Here is a 22,014-nt window from a genome sequence, read left to right on the forward strand (position 1 = left end):
CTCTTCTGGGGGGGTGGCTGAGGGGGGCACTGGTCTTTCTGGGGGGCAGAAAGGGGCTGGGGGGGGCACAAGGAGCTTTTTTGGGGGTGGGAAAGATCTGCTGCCCCCATCCCTCTGTGTGTGTCCCCCCACCCCTCAGGGGGTCCCCCCCAATAGCCTCACAACCCCCCCCCCCCCCCCCTCTTCCAGAACACGCTGCTCTGCTTCGCTGTGCACGGCATCTTCAAGGAAGGTGAGTTCATCTCATCCCCCTCCTCCTCCTCCTCGTCGCCCTCCTCCTCCTCCTCCTCCTCCTCGTCGCCCTCCCCTCCTCCTCCTCCCTCGTCGCCCTCCTCCTCCTCCTCCTCCTCGTCGCCTCTCCTCCTCCTCCTCTTCCTCGTCGCCCTCCTCCTCTCCTCCTCTTCCTCGTCGCCCTCCTCTCTCCTCCTCCTCTTCCTCGTCGCCCTCCTCCTCCTCCTCCTCTTCCTCGTCGCCCTCCTCCTCCTCCTCTTCCGTCGATCGCCCTCCTCCTCCCTCCTCTTCCTCCTCGGTCGCCCTCCTCCTCTCCTCCTCCTCGTCGCCCTCCTCCCCCTCCTCTTCCTCGTCGCCTCCTCGCTCTCCCTCCTCTTCTCGTCGTCCCTCCTCCTCCTCCTCCTCTTCCTCGATCGCCCTCCTCCTCCCTCCTCTTCCTCGTCGCTCCTCCTCCTCCTCCTCTTCCTCGTCGCCCTCCTCCTCCTCCTCTCCTCGTCGCTCTCTCCTCCTCCTCCTCTTCCTCGTCGCCCTCCTCCTCCTCTCTCCTCGTCGCCCTCCTCCTCCTCTTCCTCGTCGCCCTCCTCCTCCTCCTCGTCGCCCTCCTCCTCCTCCTCCTCGTCGCCCTCCTCCTCCTCTTTCCTCGTCGCCCTCCTCCTCCTCTTCCTCGTCGCCCTCCTCTCCTCTTCCTCGTCGCCCTCCTCCTCCTCTTCCTCGTCGCCCTCCCTCCTCCTCTTCCTCGTCGCCCTCCTCCTCCTCTTCCTCGTCGCCCTCCTCCTCCTCTTCCTCGTCGCCCTCCTCCTCCTCTTCCTCGTCGCCCTCCTCCTCCTCTTCCTCGTCGCCCTCCTCCTCCTCTTCCTCGTCGCCTCTCCTCCTCCTCTTTCCTCGTCGCCCTCCTCCTCCTCTTCCTCGTCGCCCTCCTCCTCCTCTTCCTCGTCGCCCTCCTCCTCCTCTTCCTCGTCGCCTCCTCCTCCTCTTCCTCGTCGCCCTCCTCCTCCTCTTCCTCGTCGCCCTCCTCCTCCTCTTCCTCGTCGCCCTCCTCCTCCTCTTCCTCGTCGCCCTCCTCCTCCTCTTCCTCGTCGCCCTCCTCTCCTCTTCCTCCTCGTCGCCCTCCTCCTCCTCCTCCTCCTCGTCGCCCTCCTCCTCCTCCTCCTCCTCGTCGCCCTCCTCCTCCTCCTCCTCCTCCTCGTCGCCCTCCTCCTCCTCCTCCTCCTCCTCGTCGCCCTCCTCCTCCTCCTCCTCCTCCTCGTCGCCTCCTCTCCTCCTCCTCCTCCTCGTCGCCCTCCTCCTCCTCCTCCTCCTCGTCGCCCTCCTCCTCCTCCTCCTCCTCGTCGCCCTCCTCCTCCTCCTCCTCCTCGTCGCCCTCCTCCTCCTCCTCCTCCTCGTCGCCCTCCTCCTCCTCCTCCTCCTCGTCGCCCTCCTCCTCCTCCTCCTCCTCGTCGCCCTCCTCCTCCTCCTCCTCCTCGTCGCCCTCCTCCTCCTCCTCCTCCTCGTCGCCCTCCTCCTCCTCCTCCTCCTCGTCGCCCTCCTCCTCCTCCTCCTCCTCGTCGCCCTCCTCCTCCTCCTCCTCCTCGTCGCCCTCCTCCTCCTCCTCCTCCTCGTCGCCCTCCTCCTCCTCCTCCTCCTCGTCGCCTCCTCCTCTCTCGTCGCTCCTCCTCCTCCTCGTCGCCGTAAGCCTTCCTCCCACCACCTCCTCTCCCTCTCTCCCGCAGTGGACGGCAAATCCCGAGTACTCGGTGCGCGCCTTCACCCGCATGTTCATCGCCGTCCCGGCCGGCAACACCGGGTAAACGTCGCTTAATTTCTAGATTTTGATGATTTTTTTAATTTGGGGGGGTGTGGGTGGGGTGGGGTCCCCCTTTATTCCTCGTAAGAGCTTCCCAGAGCTGTCGACAGGACAAAAATGGGGAGAAATGAGTGAAAAATCCTGGAGTGGTTCTGCTCGGCGCTGGGTCTGGATTTAAACTAAAAAGGGAGATTTAGACTAAATAGAATGAAGAAATTTTTAGGTTGTGGTTTTAAATTAAAAGGAGAGATTTAGACTAAATAGAATACAGGTTTTTAGGGACACGGTTTTAAACTAAAACGGAGATTTAGACTAAAAAATTTTTTTAGGGACAGTTTTAAACTAAAAGGGGAGATTTAGACTAAATAAACTGAAATTTTTCAGGGACACGGTTTTAAACTAAAAAACAGATTTAGACTAAACAGGAGGAATTTTTTTAGGGTCATGATTTTAAATTAAAAGGGGAGATTTAGACTAAATAGAATGAAAATTTTAGGGACAGAGTTTTAAACTAAAAAACAGATTTAGACTAACAGGAGGAATTTTTTTAGGGTCATGATTTTAAATTAAAAGGGGAGATTTAGACTAAATAGAATGAAAATTTTAGGGACAGAGTTTTAAACTAAAAAACAGATTTAGACTAAATAGGAAGAAACTTTTTAGGGACAGTTTTAAACTAAAAACCAGAGATTTAGACTAAACAGGAAGAATTTTTTTAGGGTCAGGGTTTTAAACTAAAAGGGAGATTTAGACTAAATTGAAATTTTTTAAGGACCACGGTTTTAAACTAAAAAACAGGGATTTAGACTAAACAGGAAGAATTTTTTAGGGTCAGGGTTTTAAGCTAAAAGGGGAGATTTAGACTAAATAGAATGAGAAAATTTTAGGGTCACGGTTTTAAATTAAAAGATTTGGGCTAAATGAAGAAATTTTTTGGGGTTGTGGTTTTAAACTAAAAGGGGAGATTTAGACTAAATAAACTGAAATTTTTCAGGGACACGGTTTTAAACTAAAAACCAGATTTAGACTAAATAGAATGAAGAAAATTTTAGGGTCATGGTTTTAAATTAAAGATTTGGGTTAAATATAATGAAATTTTTTGGGGGTTGTGATTTTAAACTAAAAGGGGAGATTTAGACTAAATTGAAATTTTTTAGGGACACGGTTTTAAACTAAAAAACAGAGATTTAGACTAAACAGGAAGAATTTTTTTAGGGTCAGGGTTTTAAACTAAAGGGGGAGATTTAGACTAAATAGAATGAAAAAAAATTTTAGGGTCAGGGTTTTAAATTAAAAGGGGAGATTTAGACTAAATTGAAATTTTTTAGGGACACGGTTTTAAACTAAAAAACAGAGATTTAGACTAAACAGGAGAATTTTTTTAGGGTCAGGGTTTTAAACTAAAGGGGGAGATTTAGACTAAATAGAATGAAAAAAAATTTTAGGGTCAGGGTTTTAAATTAAAAGGGGAGATTTAGACTAAATTGAAATTTTTTAAGGACACGGTTTTAAACTAAAAAACAGAGATTTAGACTAAACAGGAAGAATTTTTTTAGGGTCAGGGTTTTAAACTAAAAGGGGAGATTTAGACTAAATAGAATGAAAAAAAATTTTAGGGTCATGGTTTTAAATTAAAAGGGGAGATTTAGACTAAATTGAAATTTTTTAAGGACACGGTTTTAAACTAAAAAACAGATTTAGACTAAATAGGAAGAAATTTTTTAGGGACAGTTTTAAACTAAAAGGGGAGATTTAGACTAAATTGAAATTTTTTAGGGACACGGTTTTAAACTGAAAAACAGAGATTTAGACTAAACAGGAAGAATTTTTTTAGGGTCATGGTTTTAAATTAAAAGGGGAGATTTAGACTAAATAGAACGAAGAACATTTTTAGGGTCGTGGTTTTAAACTAAAAGGTGCCCCCTCCTCCCGCTGGCCACCTTGTTTCTGGCACAAGCCAGGAGGCTGTTGGCCACCTTGGCTACCTGGGCACACCGAATGGGAGCCGGCGGTGCCCAGGGCCAGGACTAGAGTTGTTCTTGAGCTCAGGAGGGTCCTTTGGTCCCTCAGGAGCCATTTTGTGGTCACGGCGTGACCCGGGGCGGCGCCGGAATCTGCGTCCTTGGAGAACCTCAAGGACCGTTGGGTGACCTTGGAGCTCCGCGCTCATCCCACGCTCTTTTTTTTTTTATTTTTTTTTTTAATTTTTTTTTTAATTTCAGACTCTGCATCGTCAACGACGAGCTCTTCGTCCGCAACGCCACCACCGAGGAGATCCGCAAAGCCTTCCTCATGCCGGCGCCCACCCCTTCCTCCAGCCCCGTGCCCACGCTCTCCGCCGAGCAGCAGGAGATGTTGGCCGCCTTCTCCATGCAGTCGGGGATGAACCTCGAGTGGTCCCAGAAGTGAGTCCTGGGGCCACCCCCCACCCCAAAACCCCTTCGCCACCCCCATTTTTTTCCCCGTTAAGGGACTTTTTTCCCCCACACACACCCTCCTCTTCCTCACGTTCTCCTTCACCCCAGGTGCCTGCAGGATAACGACTGGGACTACGGCCGGGCCGGGCAGGTCTTCACCCAGCTGAAGGTGGGTTTGGGGGGGGGGTCTGAGCCAGCTCCCCCATTTTGGGGGTCCCCCAGACCCCCAACTTAAACCCCCTCCAACTTTTTTCTCTTTGCAGCTGGAAGGCAAAATCCCAGAGGTGGCATTTCTCAAGTGAGCTGCCCACTCACCCATCCCCCTGTTTTTCCCCGCGTTTTATTCCCCACCGTTTTGTAAATAAATCAATAAATCGACCCGTTTCAACGCTGGCGCGTTCGGGGTGCGCTGCGCCTTTAAGGGGGCGGGGCTAAAGGGCAGCTTGGCTTCACGCCCGGCACCAAGATGGCGGCGGGGGGGGGCGCGCTAAAGGGCAGCTTGGCTTCACGCCCGGCACCAAGATGGCGGCGGGGGGACGCGCTAAAGGGCAGCTTGGCTTCACGCCCGGCACCAAGATGGCGGCGGGGCTAAAAGGGCAGCTTGGCTTCACGCCCGGTACCAAGATGGCGGCCGACGCTGGCAGTGCGTGAACCGGAAGTGGCTGCGGGTGAACCGGAAGTGGAGGCGGGGGGGCGGAATGGCGGCGGTTCGGGCCCGGGCGGCGGCGGCGGCGGTGGTAACGGCGGTGCCGCAGGACGTGGTGTTGTTCCGCCACGAACGGGGCCCGTTCTTCCGCCTGGCCGGACTTTTTTGCGTGGGCCAGGGCGTTTTCTGGACCTACCTGGCTCATTTTGCTTTTACGACGCTTCATCCCGCACCCGCTACCGGTTCCGGTCCCGACGACCCGCTCCGGCCCCGCGATCACAAATGGCGGTTGGGTTTCACCGCGTCCTGCCTCACCCTCGGTACCGGGGCGAGGGGAGGGGCTGCGGGAACCGGGCGCAAGGAGGGGGGAGGCTGGGCCGGGCCTAAGGGAACGGGATCGGGTGTAGGGGAACGGGGAGGCTTAGGTCGGGCCTAGGGGAGTGGGGCCGAGTTTAGGGCAGGGGGTGTAGGGGCGTGAGATGGCTCAGACCAGGCCTAGGGGAGTGGGACGGCTTAGGCCGGGCCTAGGGGAGTGGAGCTGAGCTTAGGGGAGAGGGACTGGGTGTAGGGGAGCGGGATGGCTCAGACCGGGTCTAGGGGGATGGGGCCGAGCTTAGGGGAGCGGGATGGCTCAGATGGGGCTTAAGGGAGCAGGATGGCTCAGACTGGGTCTAGGGGAGTGGGGCCGAGTTTAGGGGAGCAGGACGGCTGAGACCAGGCCTAGGGGAGTGGGGCTGGGCTTAGGGAAACAGGATGGCTCAGACCAGGCCTAGGTAAGTGGGGCGGCTCAGATGGGGCCTAAGGGAGCGGGATTTCTCAGACTGGGTCTAGGGGAGTGGGGCTGAGCTTAGGGGAGTGGGACGACTGAGACCAGGCCTAGGGGAGCGGGGCCGAGTTTAGGGGAGTGGGTGTAGGGGCGTGAGATGGCTCAGACCAGGCCTAGGGGAGTGGGACTGGGACTGGGTCTAGGGAAACAGGAGGGCTCAGACCAAGCCTAGGTGAGCGGGATGGCTCAGACGGGGCCTAAGGGAGCAGGATGGCTCAGACTTGGGTCTAGGGGAGTGGGGCCGAGCTTAGGGGAGCAGGACGGCTGAGACCAGGCCTAGGGGAGTGGGGCCGAGTTTAGGGGAGCGGGACAGCTCAGACTGGGCCTAGGGGAGTAGGACTGGGCCTAGGGGAATGGAACAGCTCAGACCAGGCCTAGGTGAGCGGGATGGCTCAGATGGGGCTTAAGGGAGCAGGATGGCTCAGATCGGGCCTAGGGGAGTGGGGCCGAGCTTAGGGGAGCAGGACAGCTCAGCCCAGGCCTAGGGAAGCAGAGCCAGGCCTAGAGGCCCCACTAACCCCCTCTTACCCCCCACCCCCCCTTCCAGGCTCACTCATCATGGCGGCCGGTTGCCTCTTCCCCCTTCGCGCCGTCCGACGGGTGACGCTGCTCCGGGGGGGCACCCAGGTGACCATCAGCACCCACGGGCCCTTGGGGCTGGGCCAGGGACCCACCTTCACCGTCCCTTTACGCCACGTCTCCTGCCGCGCTCACCGCTCCGAGGTCCCGGCCGCCATCCCCCTCAAGGTCAAGGGGCGTCTCTTCTTCTTTCTGCTGGACAAAGGGGGGCAACTCACCAACCCCCGGCTCTTCGACGTCACCGTCGGGGCCTACCGCAAGCTCTAAGACGTGGCGTGGGGAGAAAAAAAATCACCCTTTTTTCCCCCAAAATCAACCTCAAGCCGCCTGCGGGGGGGTGAACCCTTCCGCCATTTTGCGGGCTCGCTTTGCGCTGCGGAACGGCGGCGTTGTCCCGTCGCGTTTAAGGGCGACGAGTAAATCTGGGGAGAGGTGAAACTAAAACGTTCGAAGGGAAGAGATTAGCGCAGCTACGCCTAATTAATACGCTAATTAGGGCCGTGATTAGCGGCGTGACGGCGGACGCGCGAAAGAGCTCGTCGGGGCGCGTCGCGGTCGGGAACTGAAGGAGTTGATGCCTCAAATATTAATCAGAAAAACCTCGAGGACAAATTGTGGCTTTTTTAATTAGTTAAATGAAAAGGAGGTTGGTTATTAGTTAAATTAACGGAGTTAATTAGCTGCTGACGGAAGCGGAGGGTGCGTGGCGCCGCTCCCTCGCGGAGCCAAATTTCTTAAATTTCTCAAATTTTCTCCTCCAAGGGAGGCGCAGACTTAATAAAACCTTAAATAAAACTTTAATTTACAATGACAGCCTCAAAGAAGAGCCGAAAATTGATTAAAAAAATTAAAAAAAACCAACCCAGGGTGGAGCCGGTTTTGCCCAAAAAACAAAAAAAATGAGGAAAAATTAAAATTGAGGGAGGGGGAAGACGGTGACCACCCACCTAATTGGTCAATTAACACCCTCAGAACCTGTGGACATGAGGGGGTGGAATAACCCCCCTGTCCTCATCTAATATGCAAATCAGCTGATTAAAACATTAATTTTTTACAACGTTTACAGATTCTTTGAGGTTGCGGGTGAGAAACGCGCTAAACCGCAGAATGGCTTTACCGAAAACAACCAAAAAAAAAAAAATTTTTAGGTTTTTAGGATTCTAAGGACGGGCGCTCGCTTCCGGGATGCTCAAAAGTTGGTTTAATTGCCGGGTTAATTAATCAATTAGTCATTAAGGCCCATGGGGGTGGCAGCAGCCTGCCCGTGCTCGCCCTCATCCTTGACCCCCAGGGAGCGGTTTTGGGGCGTTTTGAAGCCATTTGGGGCTACTTTGGGGTGGGGAGTTGTGGCCCGCGGGGTGTTGAGGCAGCGGGGGGGGGGGGTTTGGGGGGCTCGCAGCAGTTTTGGGGTGCGGGGGGGCAGTTTTGGGGTCTTTTTGGGGTGTCTGGGCTCAGCGTTTCCCTGCCTGTGTGGGCTGAATGCAAGGAGGGGGCGGGGCATAGCGATAAGTAGGCGTGGTTATGCAAATAAGGTTGGTAGAGGAGGGGCGTGGCTCTGCAAATCGAGAACTGGGAGCTCGGAGGGGCCGGACGCGGGAGATTCCCGGGGTTTGGCGGGAGGGGGGAGGAGCGAATGCAAATTGCAGGGGTTGGAGCAGCCAATCAGGTTGCTGCGGGGAAATAACGGGGCGGGGTCAATACGGGCGATGGACGGGGTTATGCAAATAAAAGCGTGCGAGGTGGTGCCGGCGAGGGGGGGCGGGTCAATGTGAATGAGGCGCCTTAAAAGGCGCGGGGGCGGAGCGTGCGGCTCGCGGCAGTGGCTGGCGCAGGCGGGGAGGGGGCGTGGTTATGCTAATTGAGCCGCCGGGAGGGGCCGGTCGGCGGGTTGGGAGGGAGGGCGAGGAGGGGGAGAAGCGAATGCAAATTGAGGCGATGGAGCGGCCAATCGAATGGCGGCGATGGGGAGCGGAGGGCGCGGTGAAGCCGCGCGAGGGGCGGGGATATGCAAATAAAAGCATTCGATGTGGTGCCAGCGAGGGGGGCAGGTCAATGCAAATGAGGCGCCTTAAAAGGCGCGGGGGCGGAGCGTGCGACTCGCGGCAGTGGCTGGCGCAGGCGGGGAGGGGGCGTGGTTATGCTAATTGAGCCGCCGGGAGGGGCCGCTCGCGGGAGCTTCGCGGGTTGGGCGGGGAGGGGGAGGAGCGAATGCAAATTGAGGCGTTGGAGCGGCCAATCGAATTGCGGCGATGGGGAGCGGAGGGCGCGGTGAAGCCGCGCGAGGGGCGGGGATATGCAGATTTCGGGCGAGGAAAGAAACGTCGCGGGGGCCGCCGGGAGCGCCCGGTGGCGGCGTCCCGGGGCTCTGTCGGGGGTCGGTGTCCGCGGGGCGCGGCGGTCGGGCCTTACTGCGGCGGGGAGGGAGCGCGGGAGGCGTCGGGGGCCGTTTTTCCGGGGTCGGTGTTGTGTCCGTGCGGTGCGTGTGAGCGCGGGGGTGTGGGTCGGTGCGGGGCGGGGGTGCGGGGTATCGCTTCTCGGCCTTTTGGCTAAGATCAAGTGTAGTATCTGTTCTTATCAGTTTAATATCTGATACGTCCTCGATGAGAGGACTTTATATTAAACGGATTTTTGGGTGTGGGAGTTGGACCCGGAGCTTGCTCCCTCCGCTCCGCGCATCGTCCCGGTATTGCAGTGCCTCCGGGAACGGTGCCCGCCCCCCCGGGGCTCCTTGTGCCGGTCCAAGACAGAACGAGCCGCCCCTCCCGCTCCCCCCGCCCTGACCCAGCGCCGCGTCCGTCCCCGCGTGTCGCTGAATCCCGAAACCCTCCGCGCTGCAGAAGCCCTTGAGGCTCCTCCCCCTGACCCTTCCCGACCCCCCCGAGCCCTCAGCGCCGGCTCAACCCGACTCTCCACCCCCCCCCCCCAGGGACGGGGACTCCCCCCCCGGGACGCTCCACCAGAGTCACACAGCGGCTGCGGTTACTCCGGCCGGGGGGCGAGGGGGTTTCTCCCCAAAGCTGCCCCCCCCGCACGTTGTACCAGCAACCCCTCGAGTGGGGATGTACATATTCATGGGCTCACACCGCGCACGCATACATATGCATGAGGGGGGCGGGGTTAGCGCGAGAGGCTCCGGGCAGCACTTCGTGTCCTCTTTGCCCCCGCGCATCCCCTCCTGGGGGGCTCTCCGGGGGGCTTCGGGAGGAAGGCTCGTGGTCTTTCTCACCTTTTTTCCCCCCGGAGCACGCGCAGATTCTCTCGGCCAATTTCTTCAACAACAACAACGTTTTTCGGCCGGTTTACTCATCCTCTCTGATCGAAGAGAACCAGTGGAACTTCCCCCACCCGTCTGTACCCGTTACCGAGGCCCGACTCGTCAGAGCACGCCAGTGCCTCCAGCACAGCACCGCGACATTGTGCTCAGCGCTGCGGTTCTTGGTAGATTTTCACAGCAAACTGCTTCGTTTTGGTGGACACAGCCCTTGGGAAAACCCCACAGAACCGTCTGGGCCAGCAGGATTCTCAGCAATACTAAAAAATACTATAAGTAATACTATCACTTGCTAGAAGTGAGGAAATAAGTTGCTAAGCAGTTTGCTGTAAGTAAATAAGTCTTAAAACAAGTGATCGCTTCTCTGTATCACCCGCCCCGGGCAGCCCATTCCAACGCCCAACAGCCCCTTCGCGACAGAAATCCTTCCTAAGAGCCAGCCCGACCCTGCCCTGGCGCAGCTTGAGGCCGTTCCCTCTCGTCCTGGCGCTGGTTCCTGGGCTCAAGAGGCTCCTCCCCCCTCTCTGCACCCTCCTTTCAGGGAGTTGCAGAGGGCCAGGAGGTCTCCCCTCAGCCTCCTCTTCTCCACACTAAACCCCCCCCAGTTCCCTCAGCCGCTCCCCATCAGACCTGTGCTCCAGACCCTGCACCAGCTCCGTTGCCCTTCTCTGGACACGCTCGAGTCATTCAAGGGCCTTTTTGGGGTGAGGGGCCCAAAACTGAACCCACTCATCGAGGGGCAGCCTCACCAGGGGTCAGATCCCTCCCCTGTCCCTGCTGGCCACGCTGGTGCTGGTACAAGCCAGGATGCCACTGGCCTCCTTGGCCACCCGGGCACACTGCTGGCTCCTTATCACCCCCCAGGTCCCTCTCTGACCGGCAGCTCTCCAGCCACTCCTCCCCAGGCCTGTAGCCCTGCTGGGGGTTGTTGTGGCCCAAGGGCAGCACCCGGCATTTGCCCTTAGTGAAACTCCTCCCGTTGGGCTCAGCCCATCGCTCCAGCCTGGCCAGATCCCTCTGCAGACCCTCCCCACCCTCGAGAGATCAACACCCCCCCCAGCTGGGTGTCATCTCCAAACTGACCGCGGGTGCGCTCCATCCCCTCGTCCAGAGCAGCAATAACGACGTTAAACAGGAGCGGCCCCAAAACCCAGCCCTGGGGGACACCACTGGTGACCGGCCGCCAACCGGATTTAACTCCCTTCCCCACCACTCTCCGGGCCCGGCCGTCGGGCAGTTTTTTACCCAGCCGAGCGCGTGCCCACCCGAGCCTCGAGCAGCCCCAGTTTCGCCAGGAGAACGCCGTGGGAAACGGCGTCAAAGGCCTCGCTGAAGTCAAGGCAGACACCACCCCAGCCTCTCCCTCATGCAACCAGCAGGTCGCCCTGGCGTAGGAGATGAGCTTTGTCCGGCCGGCGGGGTTTGTCCCGCCCGCTGCCAGCCCCCAACTCTTCACGCGGCTCCAAACCCCGCCGCTCCGTCCCGCACCTGCGGCCCATCCGCGTCGCTCCGCTCCGGTTCCTCCCGCGGAGCCGCCGCTCGGCGCTGCCGCCTCCGCCCTCCCGGGGCCTTGGGGCTCCTCCAACATTTTCCCCGCCGGTCGCCGTTTTGGGGGAAAAAGCTCCCGCGGGTCTCTTGACCATGATCTGTGTGGAGCTGGAAAGGCCCGACCTTAACGAGCCGCTTAATGACTCGCTGATCGCTTTGGCTCCGCCCGGACCTCGCCGCCGCGGGTTAATTCCCGTCAATTCCGCCCGAGCGGGTTTTAAAGCGGCCCCGGCCAGGGCGGCGCCGCGGACACCCGGGGCGCGTGGTCCTTCGCCCGCAGGTCTCGCCTCAATGAAAGCTCCCAGAGGGGCTCTAGGGATCAATTAGCAGCGCTGTGTTAATGAAGAGCCCGCCCAGCAGTTCCTCCCGCCGCAGGGAGCCGCCCCCCCCCCCCGCTGCTCCGGCTGCTCCCGCTCGGGCCGGCGGCGTTTCGCCGGGGCGGGGCGGGGATATGCAAATGAGGGGGTGGGGCGGAGCGCGGAAGGGGGCAAGTCAATGCGAATGAGGCGCCTTAAAAGGCGCGGGGGCGGAGCGTGCGGCGCGCGGCAGTGGCTGGCGCATGCGGGGAGGGGGCGTGGTTATGCTAATTGAGCCGCCGGGAGGGGCCGGTCGGCGGGTTGGGAGGGAGGGCGAGGAGGGGGAGAAGCGAATGCAAATTGAGGCATTGGATCGGCCAATCAAATGGCGGCGATGGGGAGCGGAGGGCGCGGTGAAGCCGCGCGAGGGGCGGGGATATGCAAATAAAAGCGTTCGGGGTGGTGCCAGCGAGGGGGGGCAGGTCAATGCAAATGAGGCGCCTTAAAAGGCGCGGGGGCGGAGCGTGCGGATCGCGGCAATGGCTGGCGCAGTCCGGGAGGCGTGGTTATGCTAATTGAGCCGCCGGGAGGGGCCGCTCGCGGGAGCTTCGCGGGTTGGGAGGGGACGGGGGGGAGCGAATGCAAATTGAGGCGTTGGAGCGGCCAATCGAATGGCGGCGATGGGGAGCGGAGGGCGCGGTGAAGCCGCGCGAGGGGCGGGGATATGCAGATTTCGGGCGAGGAAAGAAACGTCGCGGGGGCCGCCGGGAGCGCCCGGTGGCGGCGTCCCGGGGCTCTGTCGGGGGTCGGTGTCCGCGGGGCGCGGCGGTCGGGCCTTAGTGCGGCGGGGAGGGAGCGCGGGAGGCGTCGGGGGCCGTTTTTCCGGGGTCGGTGTTGTGTCCGTGCGGTGCGTGTGAGCGCGGGGGTGTGGGTCGGTGCGGGGCGGGGGTGCGGGGTATCGCTTCTCGGCCTTTTGGCTAAGATCAAGTGTAGTATCTGTTCTTATCAGTTTAATATCTGATACGTCCTCGATGAGAGGACTTTATATTAAACGGATTTTTGGGTGTGGGAGTTGGACCCGGAGCTTGCTCCCTCCGCTCCGCGCATCGTCCCGGTATTGCAGTGCCTCCGGGAACGGTGCCCGCCCCCCCGGGGGTCCTTGTGCCGGTAAAGAACAGACCGAGAGACATTCGCACCCTCCTCTTCGCTTCTCTTTCCCAAAATCGCCGTTTCTGCCCCATTTTCAGGCCGACCCGCCCGGCTCTGGGGGCGCTGTGGCGCGGGGGGCGCGTGTCCAACCCCCCTCCGGCTGCGGGAGGCGCTGAGCCCTCCCCCCCCCCCTTCCTCCTCCTCCTCCTCCTCGCGCCGAGTCTGGGCCCAAATCGTCTTTAATAAACCACCTCAGCCCCCAACAAGCCCCGCGGTGGGGACACCCCCCCCCCCCCCCTTCCCACACCGCAGCGCGCCCCAACCGCTCCTGACCCCGGTCTGGCCCCTCCACCCCCCCCCCAGCAGCTTTTCAGGGGCGTCTCGGGCGCCCCCCGAAAATGGCTTCGCTCTCGCCGCCCCCCTCGGGCTCGTCGCGCCGCAGCAGCGGGAAAGGGGCGTCTCTGCGCCGCAGGAGCAGCAGCCGCGCGGTCAGGAGGCACCAGAGGAACACGTTCACCCAGGCCGCTGCCTGCGGGGGGGGGACACACACACAGAGTTGAGCTGCGCCCCCGTTTTTCCCCGCTTTCACCCCAATTTCTCTGCCCCCCTCCCAACCTCCGCGCCCGGGCGCTGCCCCTCGCTCCAGCCCAGCGCAGACACACGGACTCGTTCGCTGCCCCTCGCTCGTGTCCCCCCGCCATCATCATCCTCCCCCCCCAGCGGGGCCGTGCGGACCCCAGGAACTTTGGGGGGGGGTGTGGGGGGGTGTCAGGGGGGTGTTTGGGGTCACCTGCGCGCTGTAGAGGTTCCTGTAGAAGCGCGTTGGGCTGTAGGACCCCCACGGTTTGTGTTCAGCCTCCTGGCAGCTGCAGGGTGAGGAAGAGCGGAGCGAGGAAGAGCGAGGGGTGGGGAGAAGCGAGGAGCCCCCCCACACACCCCGTGAGGAAGATGATGGCTACCTGGCCAGGGCCTTGGTCTGCACCAGGGAGGCGCAGAGCGCGTCCATCCCCACGCGGAGGATGCAGGCCGAGACGAGGAGGAAGAAGAGGATGATGATGGCGACGCCCAGGGCGACGCTGAGCCAAGCGCGGTCCCTGCGAGAAAAGGGGGAGCAGCATCAGCGGCGCACGGGGGAAGGGGGGGTTTAGAGATGGGGGGGGGGGGGCACCCCCCAGCCCCGTCAGCCCCAGCTCACCACGGGGCCTCGTCGCTGCAGCAGCCGTAGATGCCGTAGAGCAGCGCCGAGAAGCAGCACAAGGCCACCACGACGGAGACGGCCGAGACGAAGTAACAGAGCGAGACGTGGCTGAAGGATTTGGGCACCAGCGCGGTCCCGTTCCAGCTCACGGCGCCGTAGAGGAGGCACCAACCTCCGAACTCACCCTGCGGACGGGAGCCCCGTGGTGGTGGGGGGGGAAAATTGGGGTGGGGGGGGGGGGGGAAGGTGCTGCGAGGTGACACCCCCCCAGGCAGCGGGAAGGACGCTCAGCCCCAGCAGGACGGACCGGCGAGGCGAGATGGAGCAGGAGGAGGAGGAGGAGGAGCGTTGGAGGAGGAAGGAAGCCCAAACCGCCGCGGCTGACTCCTGTACTCATGACACGCTGAGGGATGTGGGGTGGGGGGGCTCAGCCACCCCTCTGCCCCCCCCCAGCACCCCACTTTGCTTCCTGCCTCCCCACGACAGACTGGGGGGGGGGGGCTCAGGAGTTTTGGGGAGCAGCCAGGACCATTCTGGAACCCACCCAGGACCCACGAGGGTGACGTGGGGGGAAACCTCGGGCAAGGAGTGGGGTGACACTTCTGTACCCCCCCCCCAAACATCTCACCCCCCTTTCCCAGCGCAGCGGAACCAGCCCCCCCCCCACCCCCCTTGCCCCCCGCCGGTACCTGCGCCACGGTGAGAGACGAAGCGCAGACGATCCCGCAGAGGAACGCGGCTCCGTGGAGGCCCAACTCCACCAGCTGCAGGACGGACACCGCCATCTTCCATCCCCCCCGCCACCCTCCCCACCCTCCGCCCGGCCTCCTCCGCCCCACCCTGCCCTGCCTCCTCCTCCTCCTCCTCCTCCTGCTCAGGGCGCGGCCGCCTCCCGCTCAGCGCCGCGGCTCCCACACCCCCCCCATCCTCACCCCCTCCGTCCATTTGTCCGTCTGTCCGTCCTCCCCGCCAGGATCTCACCCCGCAACCTCCTCCCTCCCTTCTTGGCCACTGATATTTTGCCTTTGCTAGCCACCAGGCCACGCTTGCGGCTACGAACCCTCCGCAACGAGATTTTATTAAGCTCCGGACGCGCGTTACAGTGGCCGCGGGACACGCTGGCCCGGGGCTACCAGCCGGCTCGCAGGGGTGGGCCATGAGCCCCCCAGCACCCCCCTCAGAGCAGGAGGTGGAGGGAGTACTCGGCGCGCGGCCAGCGCCGGGCGGGACGGGTGGTTCGGCCGATCATGGGCAGTTTTTGGGCGTAACGAGAAACGTGGCCGGGTCCGTGGTGTTGGGGGAAAGTGGTTTGGAACAAACGCCCCTGGCAGCGGCGCCCGGCTTGACGCCCGGCGATGACGAAGCTGAAGCGCGGGGCTCCGCGAGGCGCAAAACGGCATTTTTGGAAAACGTCGCGAGCGCCCGGGCGGTGACCGGGTTGTCGGGGGGTTCCGCGGGGTCGGGCCAAGCTGGTGGGGCGATGCAAGGTGGGGCGACCGGGCGGGGGCTCACCCCGCGGGCTCTCCTCTTCCCGCGGGCTCACCGTGGCGTTGGCCGTCAGCTGCGGCATTTTCCGCGTCGCTCCTTCGCCTCCGAAAGCCGGCGGCTCCTTCCGCGGTCCCTCGGGGGTAGCGGGAGGCGGCAGCGTCGCCGGCGGCAACCCGGTCCCGAAACGAGCGGCCAAGCTGTCGCCGAAAAAATCGTAGAGCTCGCGATACATCTCATGAAGGGAAAGCGCGGGAGGAACGGGGGCTGCGGCCGAGGGGGGGCCGCTGCCGCCGCCCCCCAGTTGTAGCAGCGGCCGCCCGAGGCCGAACCCCGTTTCCGAGGGGGGGTCTTGCTTGGGGCTGTGTCGCGGGGACCCCTCCTGCGGCGCCCCGGCCCCCGCCGCCGGCTCTTGCTGCGCTTTCATCTTCAACAGGCGCTCGACGGCGACCTGGAAAAATGAGGGGGGGGGTGGAAATTCAGAGAATCCCAGAATCGTTCAGGTTGGAGAAGACCCGATGATCCCGAGTCCAACCCTGGGCCCGACTCTACAAAGATCGAGTCCAACTCTTCACCCAACGCTGCCAAGCCCAGCACTAAACCATGTCCCTAAGCGCCAGAAACAGGGAAAGAACAAAATAGTCTCCAAAAAATCAGAATATTAGAAATTTTGGAGTAAAAAGTGACATTTCACAGAATCATTGAGGTTGGAGAAGCCCCGATGATCCCGAGTCCAACCCTCAGCCTGACTCTACCAAGTTCTCCTCTACCCCACATCCCTCCACAGCTCATCCCAATGGCCCTCGAACCCCTCAGGGACGGGGACCCCACCCCCTCCCTGCGCAGCCTCTCCCACTTTTTCTAGAAAAATTTTTTTCCTAATGTCGAGTCTAAACCCCCCTCATTGCAGTTTAAAGCTGTTCCCTCTTAAACCCTCACGGGATTTATTCTCCAGGCCCTTCCCCAGCCTCATTGCCCTCCTCTGCCCTCGCTCCAGCACCTCGAGATCTCGCTCGTGTTGGGGTGCCCAAAACTGGACACAACCCTCCAGGTGTGGCCAGGGGGACTATCATCTCCCTACTTCTGGTAGCCACGCTATTTCTAATCCAAGCCAGGATGCTGTTGGCTTTCTTGGCCACTTGTTGGCTCGTTATCAATCAATTAACCTCCCCGGGTCGCTCTCTGACCGGCCACACCTCCCCAAGCCACTTGGCCTTGTTGAAGCTCATCCTGTTGACGCTGGCCAAGCCAACCTGCTCATCCATCCCGCTGACGCTGGCCAAGCCAACCTGCTCATCCATCCCGTTGACGCTGGCCAAGCCAACCTGCTCATCCATCCCGTTGACGCTGGCCAAGCCAACCTGCTCATCCATCCCGTTGACGCTGGCCAAGCCAACCTGCTCATCCATCCCGTTGACGCTGGCCAAGCCAACCTGCTCATCCATCCCGTTGACGCTGGCCAAGCCAACCTGCTCATCCATCCCGTTGACGCTGGCCAAGCCAACCTGCTCATCCATCCCGTTGACGCTGGCCAAGCCAACCTGCTCATCCCGTTGACGCTGGCCAAGCCAATCTAGCCAAGTCATTATGGTTGGGCTACCTGCGAGGCCCCGTTGCTTGCCCAAACGGGACTCACCAAAATGGCTCCATAAACTTTGTGCCCGTCAGCTTTGACCTGGGCGTTGGAGACGGAGTAATCGTCCAGCACGGCCTGGAGGTTGGCCCAGTACGTGGGGAGATGGGGGTAAAGCACCCGCTCCACCGCCTGCGGGAGGGACAGACGGACAGACAGCGGCACGGGGGGGGGACACCGGGGGGGTTACAGCCCCCCACGTGTCCCCCCCGCCCCGTGTCCCCTCTCACCTTCCAGCCCAGGGCGTGCAGCCCCACCACGGCGCCGTAGTGGGAACAGAGCGGCCGCACGGGATCGGCCAGAACTTTCTGGAGCGAGAGGAGGATTTGGTGGTAGAGGCCGCTCAGGAGGTCGCCGTGAGTCCTGGGGAGAGCGGGAGCGCCAGGCCCGTTGGGAAACGCCTCGATCCACCCCAAAACGTGGGGTTAACCCGCCTTGTTCCACCCCAAAACGTGGGGTTAACCCGCCTTGTTCCACCCCAAAATGTGGCTTTTTTAACCTGCCTCATTCCACCCCAAAACGAGCTTTTTACCCCACCTTCTTCCACCTCAAAATGTGCTTTTTTTTACCCCACCTTCTTCCACCCCAAAACATGGCTTTTTTAACCCACCACATTCCACCCCAAAACGTGCTTTTTTTAAACCTTCTTCCACCCCAAAACGTGGCTTTTTAACCCACCACATTCCACCCCAAAATGTGCTTTTTTTAACCTGCCTTTTTCCACCCCAAAACGAGCTTTTTTTAAACCTTCTTCCACCCCAAAATGTGTTTTTTTTAACCTGCCTCATTCCACCCCAAAACGAGCTTTTTACCCCACCTTCTTCCACCCCAAAACGTGGCTTTTTTAACCCGCCTTTTTCCACCCCAAAACGTGGCTTTTTTAACCCACTTTATTCCACCCCAAAACGAGCTTTTTTTTAAACCTTCTTCCACCCAAAATGTGGCTTTTTTAACCTGCCTCATTCCACCCCAAAACGAGCTTTTTACCCCACCTTCTTCCACCCCAAAATGTGGCTTAATTCACTTCATTCCCCAAAACGTGGCTTTTTAAACCCACCTTCTTCCACCCCAAAACGTGGCTTTTTTTAAACCTTCTTCCACCCCAAAACAAGGCTTTTTTAACCCACTCCTTTCCCCAAAACATGGCTTTTTTACCCCACCTTCTTCCACCCCAAAATGTGCTTTTTTTAACCTGCCTTTTTCCACCCCAAAACGTGGCTTTTTTAACCCACTCCTTTCACCAAAACGTGGCTTTTTTACCCCACCTTCTTCCACCCCAAAACGTGGCTTTTTTTTAACCCACTTCATTCCCCAAAACGTGGCTTTTTTTTAACCCACTTCATTCCCCAAAACGTGGCTTTTTTAACCCACCTTTTTCCACCCCAAAACGTGGCTTTTTTTTACCCCACTTCATTCCCCAAAACGTGGCTTTTTTTTACCCCACTTCATTCCCCAAAACGTGGCTTTTTTAACCCACCACATTCCACCCCAAAACGTGCTTTTTTTAAACCTTCTTCCACCCCAAAACGTGGCTTTTTTACCCCACCTCCTTCCACCCCAACCCGTGGTTCTTTTCCCCCGCCTCCTTCCCCCCTTCCCTCCCCGTGGCCGTCCCGCTGCCCCCCCGTGCCCCCCACCAGAAGATGCGGCTCAGCAGCATGGCGGCGTAGTCGCGCAGCGTCCAGTGGTCGTTGAGGGGGTTGATGGAGGCGGCCAGCGGCTCCAGGGCGCAGTACATGACGCTGCCGATGAGGCTCCGCACGTACGAGCCCAGACACAGGAACGGGTTCTGGATCAAGCTCCGGGCGATGTGTAACAAGCGGTTGAGCTGCTCCAGGTCGTGACTCACCGATTTCACCTACGGCAAAAAATTTAATCCCGTCGGGGAAGAGTCACGGGATGTTGTTTCCCCCCTTTTTTTTTTTTTTAGAACCCCCAGCGCTCACCCCGCTGACCACGTAGACGAAGTAAGGCAGGAGGGCGGCGATTTTGGAGTTGGTTTGGAGGTCCTGGAGGGCTACCTGCGGGTAAGAACGGTAGCCACGGCTTGTGGGGTGGAGAAAAGGGGGGAACAACCCTCGTTGGGGTGAGGGGGGGGAGAAAACCCCTCGTGGGGTGATGGGGATTAATTAGGGGGGAAAATCCCTCATTAGGGTGAAATTAATTAGGAGGAAGAAAACCCTCATTGGGGTGATGGGGATTAATTAGGGGGGAAAAAACCCCTCGTTGGGGTGATGGGGATTAATTAGAGGGGGAAAAACCCACCATTGGGGTGGTGGGGATTAATTAGGGGCAGAAAACCCCTTATCAGGCTGATGGGGATTAATTAGGGGGGGGAAAAACCCTCGTTGGGGTGATGGGATTAATTAGGGGGCAAAAAAACCCTCATTGGGGTGATGGGGATTAATTAGGGGGGGAAAAAACTCCTCGTTGGGGTGATGGGGATTAATTGGGGGGGAAAATCCCTCATTAGGGTGAAATTAATTAGGAGGAAGAAAACCCTCATTGGGTGATGTGGATTAATTAGGGGGGAAAACCCCTTATCAGGGTGATGGGATTATTAGGGGGAAAAACCCTCATTGAGGTGATGGGGATTAATTAGGGGGCAAAAAAACCCTCATTGGGGTGATGGGGATTAATTAGAGGGGGAAAAAAATCTCCTCGTTGGGGTGATGGGGATTAATTAGGGGGGGAAAAACCCTCATTGGGGTGATGGGGGGGGGTTGGGGGGGGGGGGTGTCCCACCTTCATGAGCTGGGGGTCGTCGCCCAGCATGGCGCGCGTGACGTGCTGGTAGTACTTGAGCAGATCGTCCGTCAGCGTGGAGACGGCGCTGGGCACTGCGGTGACAGAGGGGGGGGGGAGACGGCGCCGTCACCCCAAAATCCAACCCCAACCCCGCTGTGTGTTTTGGGGGGGGGACACAAGAGCCCCCCCAAACCCACCACACCCCCCCCCGCCGCTCCTCACCGGCTCCTTGCGGCTCCAAGTTGCCTTTTCCATCCAAGTAGGAGACGTGGACTGAAGAAGGAGGCGACGGTGGCCACCGGGGTCGGGTGGAAACTGGGGGGGGGGGGGGGGGGGGGGGGGGAGTTTGTGGGGGTGTTGGGGTGCAGAAAAAAAGGGGGGACCCCCCCTCACCTCGTACGGTCGTCTCAGCGCAGCCCTTGGGATGTTGGTGGCCAGGGCCAGCTCCACCAGGTTGACCTCTCGGTCCTCCTGGAAGTACAAGTCGCCCTCCTTGATGGCCCGGAAGGGCAACGCGTCCTGCGAGCCGTAGCCACACACGGCCTGCGGGGGAGAGGAGGGGACGTGCTGCGGGGTGACCCCCCCCGACCCCAACCCCCGCTTCCCACGGGGACACCGACCAGTGGCCCCAGTCCCCGAGGGACAGCCCAGTCCCACCAGGGTCCCCAGAGCATCCCCCAGTTCCCCCCAGTGTCCCCAGTCCGCCCAGCATCCCCCATCTCCCCAGTCCCACTGGTGTCCCCAGTCGCCACAGAGTGTCCCCAGTTCCCCCCCGGTCCCACCGGTGTCCCCAGTCCCCCCCCAGAGTGTCCCCAGTCCGCCCAGCATCCCCCATCTCCCCAGTCCCACCGGTCCCACAGTCCCCCCAGTCTCCCTAGTCCTCCCCAGAGTGTCCCCAGTATCCCCCATCCCACCGGTGTCCCCAGTTCCCCACAGTGTCCCCCATCCCCAGAGAGTGTCCCCAGTCCCACCGGTGTCCCCAGTGTCCCCACCAGTGTCCTCAGTTCCCCCAGTCTCACCGGTGTCCCCAGTCCTCCCAGTGTCCCCCATTCCCCCAACATCCTCAGTGTCCCCAGTCCCCCCCAGTGTCCCCAGTCCCCCCAGAATGTCCCCAGTCCCACCAGTGTCCCAACACTGTCCCCAATCCCCCCGGTGTCCCCAGTCCCACCAGTGTCCCAAAAGCATCCCCAGTAACCCCAGAATGTCCCCAGTCGCCCTGGTGTCCCCAGTTCCCCCAGTCCCACCAGTGTACCCAGTGTCCCATTTCCCCCCCAGCATCCCCATTTACCCCCCAGGATCCCCAATATCCCAGTCCCCCCCCAGCATCCCAGTACCCCCCGAGCATCCCCAGCATCCCCAGTCCCCCCCCAAGCATCCCCAGTCCCCCCCCAGCACCCCAGTCCCCCCCCCCCAGCACCCCCAGTCCCCCCCCAATCACCCCCAGTCCCCCCCCCCCAGCACCCCCAGTCCCCCCCCCAGCACCCCCAGTCCCCCCCCCCAGCACCCCCAGTCCCCCCCCCCAGCACCCCCAGCGTGGCGGCCGTTACCTCCACGTTGCTCCAGCGCAGCGCCCGGTTAAATCCTCCACGGTCAGTTTGCGGCGCCGCGTGTGTTTCATGAACTGGGAGCTGTTCTGGGGGGGGTGGAACCGGCTCCGTTACCGGCTCCGTCCCCGTTCGCGGCGCCGCTCCCGGGCCTGGCCCCCACCGGCCGTACCTGCGTGGCCTCCCGCAACCGGTAACAAACATCCTCGGCCAACAAAGCGGCCACCTCGTCGCTGAGCTCCAGCCCGGTGCTCTCCGCCATCAGCCGCACCGACTCCCGCGGCAGCTCCACGAACCGCCGCTCCTCCCGCTCCGACATGGCGGCACCGGGACACACACCCCCCCCCCACTGAGGGGCGGGACTTCCGGCGTTTGGCCTAGGAGGGGAGGAGCGGATGCAAATTGACAAGTGAAGGGGGCCAATCGGTCGGTGCGAAGGGGCGGGGCGATGAGGAGCTTAATGAAGTTAATACGTGAGAGGGGCGGGGCTATGTAAATTGACAAGTGGAGGGGACCAATCGGATTGCGGGGAAGGGACCGGAGGGCAGGGTTGAGCCGCTTGAGGGCGGGGATATGCAAATGAGGGGGTGGGGCGGAGCGCGGAAGGGGGCAAGTCAATGCAAATGAGGCGCCTTAAAAGGCGCGGGGGCGGAGCGTGCG

The 22,014-nt window shown here is 60.3% G+C and overlaps 3 protein-coding genes, 1 long non-coding RNA gene, 2 other non-coding genes and 1 pseudogene across 6 annotated transcripts; 4 read left to right on the plus strand and 3 right to left on the minus strand.

Annotated features, from left to right (window-relative positions):
- The first annotated feature begins 1,965 nt into the window (after window positions 1-1,965).
- On the plus strand, window positions 1,966-4,819 carry LOC141938874 (nuclear RNA export factor 1-like). Its single transcript, XM_074857904.1, has 4 exons — window positions 1,966-2,014; window positions 4,237-4,419; window positions 4,540-4,600; window positions 4,695-4,819. The coding sequence occupies exons 1-4, from the start codon at window positions 1,983-1,985 to the stop codon at window positions 4,731-4,733; spliced, it is 315 nt and encodes a 104-aa protein (XP_074714005.1). The 5' UTR covers window positions 1,966-1,982; the 3' UTR covers window positions 4,734-4,819.
- A 267-nt stretch (window positions 4,820-5,086) lies between these two features.
- Window positions 5,087-7,646, plus strand: LOC141938878 (transmembrane protein 223-like). The gene is made up of 2 exons (XM_074857907.1): window positions 5,087-5,397; window positions 6,451-7,646. The coding sequence occupies exons 1-2, from the start codon at window positions 5,130-5,132 to the stop codon at window positions 6,747-6,749; spliced, it is 567 nt and encodes a 188-aa protein (XP_074714008.1). The 5' UTR covers window positions 5,087-5,129; the 3' UTR covers window positions 6,750-7,646.
- A 1,362-nt stretch (window positions 7,647-9,008) lies between these two features.
- LOC141938879 (U2 spliceosomal RNA) lies at window positions 9,009-9,199 on the plus strand. The gene has a single exon (XR_012627419.1). It is a non-coding gene; the product is annotated as a U2 spliceosomal RNA (small nuclear RNA).
- Window positions 9,200-9,764: 565 nt separating this feature from the next.
- Window positions 9,765-11,873, minus strand: LOC141938871 (uncharacterized). Its single transcript, XR_012627417.1, has 2 exons — window positions 11,242-11,873; window positions 9,765-10,023 (listed from the first exon to the last, which is right to left on the minus strand). It is a non-coding gene; the product is annotated as an uncharacterized LOC141938871 (long non-coding RNA).
- Window positions 11,874-12,554: 681 nt separating this feature from the next.
- On the plus strand, window positions 12,555-12,745 carry LOC141938884 (U2 spliceosomal RNA). The gene has a single exon (XR_012627423.1). It is a non-coding gene; the product is annotated as a U2 spliceosomal RNA (small nuclear RNA).
- Window positions 12,746-13,116: 371 nt separating this feature from the next.
- On the minus strand, window positions 13,117-14,738 carry LOC141938877 (transmembrane protein 179B-like). Its single transcript, XM_074857906.1, has 5 exons — window positions 14,634-14,738; window positions 13,942-14,129; window positions 13,706-13,840; window positions 13,537-13,612; window positions 13,117-13,275 (listed from the first exon to the last, which is right to left on the minus strand). Exons 1-5 carry the CDS (start codon window positions 14,727-14,729, stop codon window positions 13,117-13,119), a joined length of 654 nt encoding a protein of 217 aa, XP_074714007.1. The 5' UTR covers window positions 14,730-14,738.
- A 254-nt stretch (window positions 14,739-14,992) lies between these two features.
- On the minus strand, window positions 14,993-21,687 carry LOC141938868 (TAF6-like RNA polymerase II p300/CBP-associated factor-associated factor 65 kDa subunit 6L; annotated as a pseudogene).
- Between the last annotated feature and the right edge of the window lie 327 nt (window positions 21,688-22,014).

Source organism: Strix uralensis, unplaced genomic scaffold, assembly GCF_047716275.1.
Source record: "Strix uralensis isolate ZFMK-TIS-50842 unplaced genomic scaffold, bStrUra1 scaffold_383, whole genome shotgun sequence".
NCBI classification, from domain to species: Eukaryota; Metazoa; Chordata; class Aves; order Strigiformes; family Strigidae; genus Strix; species Strix uralensis.

Excerpts from the sequence above, each read along its gene's own strand:
- LOC141938877 (XM_074857906.1), bottom strand. The coding sequence starts at position 14,729 with ATGGCGGTGTCCGTCCTGCAGCTGGTGGAGTTGGGCCTCCACGGAGCC. Across the intron at positions 13,613-13,705 it reads CAGACCAAGGCCCTGGCCAG|CTGCCAGGAGGCTGAACACA; the intron begins GTAGCCATCATC and ends CTCACCCTGCAG. Across the intron at positions 13,276-13,536 it reads GGAACCTCTACAGCGCGCAG|GCAGCGGCCTGGGTGAACGT; the intron begins GTGACCCCAAAC and ends CCCCCCCCGCAG.
- LOC141938878 (XM_074857907.1), top strand. The coding sequence starts at position 5,130 with ATGGCGGCGGTTCGGGCCCGGGCGGCGGCGGCGGCGGTGGTAACGGCG. Across the intron at positions 5,398-6,450 it reads CGCGTCCTGCCTCACCCTCG|GCTCACTCATCATGGCGGCC; the intron begins GTACCGGGGCGA and ends CCCCCCTTCCAG.
- LOC141938874 (XM_074857904.1), top strand. The coding sequence starts at position 1,983 with ATGTTCATCGCCGTCCCGGCCGGCAACACCGG. Across the intron at positions 2,015-4,236 it reads GTCCCGGCCGGCAACACCGG|ACTCTGCATCGTCAACGACG; the intron begins GTAAACGTCGCT and ends TTTTAATTTCAG. Across the intron at positions 4,420-4,539 it reads AACCTCGAGTGGTCCCAGAA|GTGCCTGCAGGATAACGACT; the intron begins GTGAGTCCTGGG and ends CCTTCACCCCAG.